The 12,504-nt window shown below is 42.0% G+C and overlaps 1 protein-coding gene across 1 annotated transcript; it reads left to right on the forward strand.

The window, feature by feature from the left end:
- The first annotated feature begins 782 nt into the window (after positions 1–782).
- On the forward strand, positions 783–3,021 carry wdr89 (WD repeat domain 89). The gene has a single exon (XM_078562233.1). The coding sequence runs from the start codon at positions 1,295–1,297 to the stop codon at positions 2,459–2,461; it is 1,167 nt and encodes a 388-aa protein (XP_078418359.1). The 5' UTR covers positions 783–1,294; the 3' UTR covers positions 2,462–3,021.
- The last annotated feature ends 9,483 nt before the right edge of the window (positions 3,022–12,504 follow it).

Below are 12,504 nucleotides of genomic sequence, written 5' to 3' on the forward strand. Positions count from 1 at the left end.
GCCGACGGTCCCTTTGATACCCAGACAGTATCTGCGCTCCTTTTAACACCCAGACTGTGGCCGCGGTCCCTTTAAAATTGGCCACAAGAAACGGCCTTGCTTTAACTATGGAGCCCGAGAGGTGGCGCCATTTCCACCGGAAACTCAGCGTCGATTCAACGCCGGCCGAGGGGACACATGGAGAGGGAGAGAAAGAGAGAGAGGAGCGTGTGTGACAGAAAGAGAGGTAGAGAGACAGGCCCCAGGCCCGGTATTGCAGCCCCACCGGGATCCGCGGCCCTTCGCTCCTCCCCGGGCGGGGTTTTGGAGCGATCACAGGCCAGAATCCAGTCTGGTCAGCTTAATGGGGGGGGAGGGGGCGGGAGGAATGGGGTTAACGTCGGAAGGAAGGAAGGGGGATTAATGTGACAGTGGGGAAGGGGTTAATGTGGGGGTGGGGTGGAGTCAATCTTGGGGGAGGGATTAATGTGGGAGGAGGGGTTTATTTGGGGATGGGGAGGGGTATTGTGGGGTTGAGGGGTGTTGAGGGAATATGGTCTGTGGGAGTAGGGGGTTGGATGAGGTGTGTTGAGGAATAGGGGTGTTGTGGCAGTGGGGGGGGGGAGATGTTGGAATGGTCGAGTTGGGGGAGTGGGGGTCGGGTGAGAAGAGTTGAGGGATGTGAGGGGCGTTGGGGGGATGTGAGGGGGCCATGTTGGGATGTTAAAGGGGAGTGGTATGTTGGTAATGGGGTGGATGGTTCATGGCTGTGGGGAGGGGAGTTGGGTTTTTAAGGAGTTGCTGGGGTAGAGTAGGGCAGGTTTTAGGATGGAGGATCGCTAACCATTTTTCTGGAAGAACTATTGTTTGTTGAACTGGTGATCAGTGTTATCTGGGATGGCCCATTGGGCTGTGCAGGTTACATTTTAGTTCAAGATGTTTTATTAGCTCCTTGATGGCTGAATTGAGTTAATTTATCATCTGACCCGGTAGATCACCAGGAGTGTTCACTATGATTCCTGTCACCTTGATTGCCATCCAGTGGCTTATGTGGTTGTTAATATCATAAGAAACAGTCTCAGTTTTGGTTGAATATTGGTCTGTATAGTTCAAAGGTGGAAAGTTGAACCACTGGTTCAGCTGCACAATGCATTAAACTTTGAGTTGAGGATTTGGAGAACAAAACTAAAGAATATATCACCGTAGCACCAAATCATATTGGACATGATGCATTTTGTCAATTTATTTATGTGTGTTTATTTATCTCCATTTCTTATCAGCAAACAGCTAACATCATAGAGGGAGTGGTTCACTCATGGAGGAAATTGAGAGTTGGTTTAAAAACTTGCACATTGCCAAACGATCCACACACAAAACTGAAGATCTAACATACCTGCTGGATATTGACTGCCTAAAGGTACCTGGAGGACAAAACAATCAACTAGTTGCCGTTTCGTGTTCTAATCACCGTGTCCGTGTGTACAATAAACAGACACTGACTCTAGTTCAGCAGTTCCAGGGCCACTCTGCTCCTATTAGTGGCATTAGGTTTGCACAAATCAGTGACCAGTTGTTGTTCTCTGCATCGTGTGATGGAACAGTGAAGTGTTGGGATGTGCGTTCATCTAGCACAGACACAGTTCAGACTTATAAAGGCTATCCTAATAACGCCTTTATCAGCTTTGATATTAGCTGTAATGATTTGGTTATCTGTGCCGGAACAGAAAAGGTTAAAGAAGATACTTTTATGGTTTTCTGGGATGCTCGAAGTGGGACAAACATGATTAGCCCTGAAGGTCGGGAACCTCTTGGAGTTTATTCAGAGACTCACAACGACGACATCACCCAAGTGCGTTTTCACCCCTCGAATCCCAACATGGTGGCATCAGGGTCAACTGATGGGTTGGTCAACATATTTGACATCAGCCAAGAAACAGAAGATGATGCTCTTCTTGCAACTTGCAACTCTGATTCCTCAGTCAGTTTTGTTGGCTGGTCTGGTAGGGAGCTGGAGCAGATTTTTTGCATGACCCATGACGAAGGTTTCTATCTGTGGGACCTTGCCCACCTGCACAATGAAGAGCCCATCACACTCGTGAAAATGCAGGACGTCAGAGAAAGCTTGAAGCTTGACAGTGGCAACCTGGACTACCTGATTGGGGGCTTTTACCATGAGAAAGCTGAAAAGCTGTTTGTATTAGGTGGCACACATATGGGAAAGCTTCACTTTTTAAACTGTGATGCTGGTGACCTCACCCACCTTTACACACTGCACGACAGTCACTCGGCTATAGTTCGTGCTTTTTACTGGGATTCTGAGGACCATTCTTTGTTGACATGTGGGGAAGATGCTCAGTTGTTTTTATGGAAACCAAACGCCACAGAATTAACTACAGAAAAGAAAACATCAATGAAACTTCCGTCGGATGTGCATAGAAAAATGAGAGTTCACAGCAAAAATGCTTACAAAAGCAAGAAGTAAGATGTGTAGACAACTCACACTTGCCGACAGCTGAGTTCCATTGAGATTGATTTCCGTTTTGCTGAGAGGAAAACAAATTTTCCTGTCTGTCAGGAATTCAGTCGTTCAACAGCTACTAATTGACTCCAGATCTGTATTGCTTTTAAACAATGTGGCTTTAATTGGGGAAACCTAGAAAGTGCAACATAATAACATTTCTAAAAGATACAGCAAGAGCTGCCTGTTCAGAATTGGGATTTTATTCCGATGGCTCTAGTTTTCTTTCTTTTACTGTGACAATATTTTAATTAAACATTTTTTAGTACCTTTGGAAGGACTAGAGAAAACATTTTGCAAATATGGTCTATTGGGATTAATTTCATAAGTTATATAAATTTAAAGGTATAGATGTACTGATGAAAGATTTAAAGTGAATTGTTTGGTTATAGAAGACATTGGTTTATTTTCTTTTGTAAATTGGTCTATACATTTGTGTTGAACATTGTCACCCTGGTGTGACTTTTGTGTTCAAAATGGTCTTGCTATACACCTTTTAACTAAAACCATGTACACGTCTGGTGCTCTATTGTGCAGGCAGGTCCTACTTCACTGTGCTCTTAACTCTCCATCTTTTAAATATAGTTCTTCTGCACTGGAAGAGGTCAGATAAGCTGCTGATAATTTTGAGGAATGAGTGGGGTCATTTTGACTTGGTGCGAAATCAGTTTAGCTGCACATTATAATACATCTCCCGAGTTTTCATTTCTTTTGTCTAAAACGCAATTAGTAGAAGGACGTTCCCTCTATCCATTGTTTATTACAATGCTAAATTGTTTGGATACCTTCTAGATTGGGGCAGTTGGAGTTGCAGCAGGGTCCTGGCATCTGTGATGTCAGACAAAGATTTTTCGAACATTAATAAGCGTCCTATTTCTAAAAAGATTGGTTGGTGTAGTAACTATTACAGTCTTCAAGTAAATGAGGAACAGGAATAGGTATTCAGTTCATTGAGCCATTCAGTTGGATCATGGCTGATCTGTACCTCCACTTGTTTGTTCCACATCCCTTGATATCCTTACCTAACAAAAATCTGTTGATCCCAGTCTTACATTTAAATGGACACAACATCCACAGCCTTTTGGGGGAGTGAGTTCCAGATTTCCACAACCAACTGCAGTGCTTCCTAATTTCACTCCTAAATGGCCTTGCTCTAGTTTTAAGATTAAGCGTTCTTTTGGATTCCCCTACTGGAGGAAATGATTTCTCTGTACTTACTCTATCAAATCTAATTATCAATTAAACATGTCAATTAAATTACTCTTCATCCATCCAAACTCCAAGGAGTACAAGCCAAATTTATTGAACCTGTCCCCCTACTTTGGGTTTAATGTGCTAAATTATCATTCTGGTGAATTTTTTTATTTATTGTGTCATGGGATGTGGGCATTGCTGGCAAGTCCAACATTTGTTGCCCATCCCTCGTTTCTCTTGTGACTGCAAGACAGAGTGGCTTGCTAGGCCACTTAAGAGGGCAATTAAGAGTCAACCATATTGCTGTGGGTCTGGAGTCAGATGTAGGCCAGGCCAGGTAAGGACTGCAGATTTCCTTCCCTAAAAGGCATTCATGAGCTAGATGGGTTTTTACAAGAATCGATGATAGTTTCATGGTCACCATTACTGAGACTAGCTTTATATTCCAGATTTATAATTGAATTCAAATTGCACCAGCTCCTGTGGTGGGATTTGAACCCATGTCCCCAGATCGTTAGTCTGGGCTTCTGGATTACTAGTCCCATGACATGACTGCTACAACAGCATGTGCCTCTTTCAAGGCTAATCAACATAACTTCCCAGAGTTTCAGTATCCAGAATTGGATGCAGTGCTCCTGCTGGGGCCTGATCAAGACTTTGTAAAGCTGAAGCATCACTTGCTCACTTTGGGATTCCAACCCCCTGGCATAAAGTACAATATTCCATTCGTCTTTTTGCACTTACCATTTAGAAAATAATCTGAATTGCCTTTCTTGGATCCAAAGTGAATGACCTCACTCTTCCCTAATATTGAACTCCATTTGCCATAGTTTTGGCTACTCAATTAGTCTGTGTGTCCCTTTGTAACTTTCTGCTTCTACCCACATAACTTACTGTGCTTCCTCAAGTTACCAAGCTATTTGCATATTACAGCAAGAGACTACTCCATTTCAAGAGTTGAAAAACAATGAACTCTTGTAAGTGGTCGTATGATGTACAGTGCAGGTATTGAGTATGCAACTTTGCTTCTGTAAATCATTAAATTTTTCTCTAAGTTTAGCTTGGACAAATGGGCTAATAACTCAGATCTTTGATTCAAATTCTAGCCTGGTAAAGTGTGAACTTGAATTAAAATAAAACTTAATAATTTGTGGGCTGGCGCTAAAAAATGACAATGAAAGCTACATGAGTGTTAAAAACCTTTGGCAATGTTCTTTACGGCAGCTAACTTGCCATGCCTACCTGGCTTACGTGTGACTCCTGTTCCAGACTACATGGTTGACTCTATGTCCTCGATGGACTTAAGAATGTACAATAAATACTGCCTTTCCAGGATTACCCGCATCTTAAACGAAATAGTGTTGCCATATTCTGATTTCAGGTTTAATAGATTATTGAATATAAAATCCAATAAGCAATGATCAGGGTTAATTATTAGAACTGGACTATTGAGTCAATAAAATAGAAAGTAAATGTTGCAGATTTCATCTTATAAGGGCCACATTCTGCTTGTTAAATCAGTTGAGTTTCAGCCTAAACATTTTGCCATGAATCATGCAGCACAGGAGGAGGTCATTTGGCCTATTGTGCCTATGCTGACTCTTTGAAAGAGCTATCCAATTAGACTCTCACCCTGCTCTTTCCACATAGCACTGGAAATTTTTCACTACAATATAATGCTGAAGATATCCAGTGGTCTGGTCAGGCCGCATTTTGAGAACTGTATTCCTTTCTGGTCACCGAGCTGCAAGGAAAATATCCAAGCCCTGAAAGCCACACAGGAAAGACAGCAGAAAGAATCACAGAATCTTTACAGTGCCAAAGGTGGCCATTCGGCCCATCGAGTCTGTACTGGCTCACTGAAAGGGCAATCTAACCTGATCTTAATCAGGCCCCTAGTTTCAGAGGATTGAGTTATGAGGAAATGTTACAAAAATGCAGACTTGGGCTTTGAAAAGATTTGAATGACGAGAAATTTTATAGAGGGCTATAATTTACTGGACACAAAAATAAACACCCAGATTAGCTTAGTGAATGTTTAGTTCAGGCGAGAGCACGTGGGGTAGAAAATAGGATGGGATCCAATGCTGGCAGGTCCCATTTCCACTTGCTTAATGCTAGGAGTGGGGATGGATGCTTCTTGCAACTTTCCCATTGAATCCCAACGTCACAGATGGGGCTGGCAGGATAATATAATTCACCAATCCCGCCTCCATGGCCCTCCAAGTTGAAGCAGATGTACACAGTGTGCCAAGGACTTAATTGTGCCGGAGTTGGGGCCCATAATGTTTTGAAGAGCCAGCTGCAATACAGTAAACAATCACTTTGGAAATTAAATGCTTTTTTAGTTTTAAACATTTGCAAAGTCTTTGCCTGGGATCACTGTAGCTCCAATTTGATAGCAGGGCCCATCACTCAGGGTTTTGAAATGAAAGAAGAATATGAAGAAATGTGTGGGGTAAATGGAGGAATCAGCTAAGGGAAAGAAGAAGAACAAAATGAGAAGAGAAAATGTACATTAGATTTAAAAAGTTGTTTAATGCACAAATATGTACCCACAAAGAAAAAATGCAAACCTTGTGTTATGACCAAGTATATGTAGAGGAAGCTGGTTGCTTGGGCTGTTTCAGAAATGTTATCTTGTATAAATAACATTCCTCAGAAATTTTGGATTGTGTTAGGCAGAGATCGTGACTGTCACGAGGTTGATGGGCCAAATGGCCTTTTTACACTTTGTGGTTTCTTATGAAACATATTATTTTGGCACTTTTTTTCTTTTTATACTTGAGCCTGTCCATAGAAGAGAGTGTCTGCTTTGATGTGGTACCGTTCAGAATCTCAGAAAAGAGGTCTTGTGGCGTAGTATAGATAGTGCCCCTAACTCTGGACCAGAAGCTCTGGGTTCAATTCCCACACCAGGACTTGTTGGCCATGGAAGGAATGTTCATGACACAGTTCAACGCAGCCCAGGAATCCTTCCACCGCCTCCCCACTATTCCCAAAAGGGACAAAAGTGTGTGTGCGTGTTATGCTTTAAAAAAAAACCTCAGGACAACCCACTATTTCACAGTCACTGAAGTACTTTTGAATTGTTGTCATTGTGCAACCAGAATTTCCACAAAGCAAGTTTCCATAAGCAACAATGAGAAACTGACCAATCTGTTTTTAATGATGTTGAGGTCAGATAATTGGTGGGCTTTTTGTTTATTTTTTCCTGGGACCTGGGCAACACTGGCTAGGCCAGTATTTATTGCCCATTCCTAATTGCCCTTAAGGAGGTGGTGATGAGCCACTTTTTTGAACCGCTGCAGTCCATCTGGAGCTGGTACATCCACAGAGTTCCAGGATTTTGTCCCAGCAACAGCGAAGGAACGGCTGATATAGTTTCAGGTCAGAATGGTGTGTAGCTTGGAGGGGAACTGGCAGGTGTTGGTGTTCCCATACGCCTGCTGCCCTTGTCCTTCTAAGTAGTAGAGGTTGTGAGTTTGGAAGATGCTGTCCAAGGAGCCTTGGTGAGTCTTGTAGATACTATACAATGCTGCCACTGTGTTTTGGTGGTGGAGGGAATGAATGTTTAAGGTGGTGGATGGGATGCCAATCAAGTGGGCTACTTTGTTCTGAATGGTGTCAAGTTTCCCGAGTGTTGTTGGAGCTCCACTCACCTGGGCAAGGGGAGACTTCCATCACACTCCTGACATGTACCTTGTAGATGGTGGACAGGCTTTGGGGAGTCGAGCAGTGAGTTAATTGCCTCAGAATTCCCAGCTTCCAATCAGCTCTTGTAGCCACAATATTCATATGGCTGGTCCAGTTCAGTTTCTGGTCAATGGTAACTCCCCAAGATGTTGATAGTGGTGGATTCAGCAATGGTAATGCCATTGAATATCAAGGGGAGATAGTTCGATTCTCTCTTGTTGGAGATGGTCATTGCCTGGCTCTTGTGTGGTGTGAATATTAGCTCGGAGAGTTTCAGTATCTGAGTAGCTATGAATGGTACTCTTCATTGTGCAATCATCAGTGAAAATCCCCACTTCTGATCTTGTAGTGGAAGGATGCAGCTAAAGATGGTTGGGCCTAGGACACTACCCTGAGGAACTTCTGCAGCAATGTCCTGGGACTGAGATAATTGGCCTCCAGCAACCACAACCATCTTTCTTTGTGCTAGGTGTGATTCCAACTAGTGGGGAGTTTTCTTCTCATTCCCATTGACTTCAATTTTGCCAACTTGTTGCCACACTCCGTCAAATGTTCCCCTCTTGAGTTCAGCTCTGTTGTTCATGTTTGGACCAAGACTGTAACGAGGCCCTGGCAGAACTGAAACTCGGCATTAATGAACAAGTTAATGCTGTGTGTATGCCACTTGATAACATTGCCAACGATGCCTTCCACCACTTTGATCAAGGGGAGGCTCATCAGGTGGTAATTGGCCAGATTGGATTTTTCCTGCCTTTTGTGGACAGGCCATACCTATGCAATTTTCCACATTGTTGGGTAGAAGCCAGTGTTGTAGCTGTACTGGAACAGCTTGGCTAGTGGTGCGGCTAGTTCTGGAGCACAAGTCTTCAGTACTATTGCCAGAATATTATCAGGGCCCATAGCCTTTGCAGTATCCAATACACTCAGTCATTTTTTTAATATCACATGGAGTGAATCGAATTAGCTGAAAACTGGCATCTGTGATGGTGAGGATTTCACCTGCTTGTGTAGGCAGGTACACGTCACGGGATGAATTGGGGAAGAAAATTTGTTGCTGCAAGCCTCTGCAGTAGGTAACGGAAGTAGCAACCTGTGAAGCAATTGATAAGTTTTTAAGTTAAGGCATAGGGAGTGTAATTGATTGCTTTACAAACTATTACATTTCCTCGGGGCCATTAAAATTTAAACCCTTCCCCCCACCTCCACCAAACTTTCTAGCCATAGTAATGCAATATAGCAGGAAAACGTGTCATCCAGCATTGTATTTCTCATCACGTGTGTCATAACAATGTATAACCTCTTGCCTTCATTGGCATTTAATTATAACATGTCCACCCAGCATGTTTTGAGGAACATCTACACCAAACTTGTAAAATCCAGGATGGCCAAAGGTGGTGCAACTGCAATAGATCCCCCAAGCAGCAACAATGATAACATGAACTGCTAGTTCTGTAGACGTCTATGCTGATCTCACATTGGACTCTTCAGTCATGAGAGGACCCACAGAAGACAAAGATGTCACTTACAGCTTGGACGATTCAAATAACGGGGAGTCTTTATCACCAACCTGGTTTACAAAAGTGCAAAAACAGCTTTCAGATGTACAATGTCTAAAAATTGTGATTTTGGTATTGGGCTATTTTTTATGAAGAATTAGAGGCATTTGCCCCGTGTCTCATTCTATCTGATCCTCCTACTCAGCTTGGGTTCTGCTATATTGATGAGATGGGTAAATCTTTCCTCTAATTTGTAATAGAAAATTCTGGAAATACAACACATCAGCCAGTAGTAAAAAAAGCACGATTGGTCATCTATTCAAATGTATACCCTCTAATGGAACTGAAGACTAAAACAAAAGCAGGCAAGTTAGTTAAGTTGGGAAACGTAGAGAAGACAGGTGAGGGAGAGAATCAAATGCACAGCCACAAATAGGGCAAGGGAATAACACAGCAAGGGGCAAATGAAAATCATAACAGAGGGAACAGGGCAACTTTAAGGCTGGTATTTCTGAAAGAGAAATGGCAGTAAAGCAAACTACAAATAAAAAGGAAAAACATTCTGAAAGTGCTGGATATCTAAAATTAAAAGACGATGCTGGAAATAGTAGTGGCGCTTGTAGCCACTAGATGGTACCAACAATTCGGAGGACAGTCTTAGTCTATCAAGTTGCAGTTGAAAGAAGTTCTGGAAAACATCAGGCATGAAAAACTAATGACGCTAGCAGATTTACACTTTGCGTCTATGTATTGGTTCTATTAGTGTACACTCTGGTGCTCTTTTCACTTAGGTCACCTTTACTCCTGAATTTAATATCCTGTATTCTGCTGAAAACAATGTAATACTACCCTGTCATATAAATCATTCAGCAACACAATTGAGACACTGCAGCCTGCCCTGAAAATTGCAAGAAACCTATGAACTTAAGTGAAAATACTAGCTAGCTAATTAAAAATTCAACATAGTACAGCATCAGTTACTTTGCAAAATGTTATGAACCTAGGGGCACCAAGACCAATTGTGGTGTCCCTGACTCTCCCCTGACAGTGATCAGCTAACCCAGCACAGATCAGAGATGGAACCTGGACAGCTGAGCCACTCACTGGATAAGATTGCTGAGTTAATAGGGAGCGCCTTGGAGTTCAAAACCGCCACATTGGACATTGTATAAAACATATTCCAGGCTTTCAAAGAAAGTTTCACATCAGCAGAAAGCTGAGGTCGATTGCACACTGGATAAACTCACTGAACCATCAGTCTCCTCAAGAACCATTTGCAATAGGTAAACATTTAGAGCTGTTAAACCAGAATTAATCATCAGAGGATCGAGGGCACATATACAGGATGTAGCACAGACAGCATTGCCATGGTACCAATCAGTGTCTGTTATTTTGGAGGCACAGCCCTCATTTGTCAGCCCTTGTGATTCAGTTACAGGATTTATTTTAAAAACAAAAAACTTATTCCCTGTTGTGTTCTAGAACTGGGCAGTGTCCTGTTCCAGCCAATTACGATGGAGTTTCTGTTTTTATTGAGTGTGCAAAGCTAACCATTCTCAACAGCACAATCAGAAGCTCAGGAAGAATTGGTGGCCCCTGCTATGATGTTGTACGAGGCAGATAACTTATAGTAGTAGTTCACTGGCTTAGAGAAATTAGATTTCTTTTTCACTTTAACATTTTTTGGTGACCATAGATGCTTCATTCCGTTATTTTGCAACAAGGCAGCAAGAGTAGACACGACCTTGCCAAACATGTCATCTTTAGGTACACAAGATAGATAACTACAGTCAACAAGTGTAAGTAAATTTAAAATATTTTACATTTAATCGTGTTTGTTTCTTTCTTTTAAACAACAAGCAAAAACTTTGCCGAAAACAGTTCTTGGGGACGATTAAAGTTGCAGGTTAGATGCCAGAAATTAGGTGTTTTTCATCTTTTTTTAAGAAGGCATCTCAAGATATTACTCGTGTTCAAGCTGATCTTTTCCACCTGAAAGAGTTTTGTAGCTACAAAACAGAGAATGTTGCCTCCTGAAGGAAGATATGTTCAGAGTGATTCCTGCTCCATCTATTTCTTGGAGTGAGAGGGCAGACCTTTAGATTAAAAATATTTCTCCTTTCTTAGAGCATTTGTACTATTTTGCACTTGATTAAATTCTGCTTCTTGGGAGAGAAAGTCTTTGTCTTAACATTCCTAATACAAAGATTAAAACTGCCCTAGTATAGACTGTATCTGTATTTCCATAGATAGTGTGTTCACCTCTACAAAGGAAGTGTCTTTTCATTTTATGTCATTTTCTTTAGACTCAAGGGCTCCAAATTTCCTGAATCATATTTATATAACATTATGTAAAATTTATGGCAATTTCTGTGCTGATTCTACTGATGGGAACTTAAACTGAAATTTTCCAAGTAGCTCATTTGCCTGGGTTGGAATGTAAAACCTAGCGTGAAACTAGCACTAATCCAACACCACCAGTTGTTGCCCATTTATGTGAGCATAGTTGATGTTTTTATTTTAAAATGGTGAATACCCCATAAAGCATAAAGGCTTCCTGTGTGTACCTATTGTTACAATCCCAGCTAATATTACTACTGGAGAGAGTGAAATCTGGCTTGATAGATCCTAACTTTTAGAAACTGTGGAGGTAAGTTACTGAACAAATTCACAGGAGTCTGCTGATGAACTTTTAATAAAAAGGATAAAACATTTATCAAACAAGAAAAATGAACTATATTACACCAAAAAGGTTGGAAAGATCTCAATACCAACACAAGAAAATTATTCAAATATTCACGATTCCTTTACCCCAGCTATATCTTTACTAATGCATACAAATTCAGAAAGATAAGACAATTCACCATATCTATTTTATACTCCTAATATTCAGGGTAAGTATGCAGTAGGTGTGAACTAACTGACAAACTGTGGTCAGACACATCACACTCCAAAGACAGATATGACCAAAGCAGATTCTATGGATTTCTCAACAACCCACCCAGATGCTTGTCACAACGTGAATCAATCGCTCTCACTGAAACTCTGTCTTTCTTACGAGGGTTTTCGATTTCCACATTTGAAGAACTCGCCTTGGAATTCTCTCCAGAAGTCACTCCAACTTTGACGGTTTCAACAAGGATCCCCCTCCCGAGTTCCAATCTCACCTTCTGAGATTCCTTTCCTCTAGATCTCCGCGTACACTCAAGCTTCACCCTCCAAGCACAATTTCAGATCTTCAGCTGCACCAAGTAGAACACCAGTGCGCCAAAGGGTACCTTTGCCCTTATGCCCCAGAGCACGGTGTCACCAACCTTTGGCTGCCATCTCAGATCTTCAGGGCTTCTCTTGAGCCCATTTCACTTCAAGTCTGCTCCTCGCAGCTCTTTCTTTAACTTGGAGTGTTTTCCTCTGCTCCTTTCTCTCAACTTTCCTTAACAGGATCTGTTTCTGATCTCTGCCCTTCTCCGGTACATGGGGCTGCCTTCTTGGACCTCCTTTCTGTCCCACTCCCTTGTTTGGGATCATCTTCTTTGTTTGGGACTTTCTCTCTGTCCCCTTCCCTGTGTCCTGCTCCTCAGGACACCTCTTCAATGGCACTCCACTTCAGGTCACCTGACC

The sequence above is a fragment of the Cetorhinus maximus genome, chromosome 18 (assembly GCF_964194155.1).
Source record: "Cetorhinus maximus chromosome 18, sCetMax3.hap1.1, whole genome shotgun sequence".
Classification (NCBI taxonomy): Eukaryota; Metazoa; Chordata; class Chondrichthyes; order Lamniformes; family Cetorhinidae; genus Cetorhinus; species Cetorhinus maximus.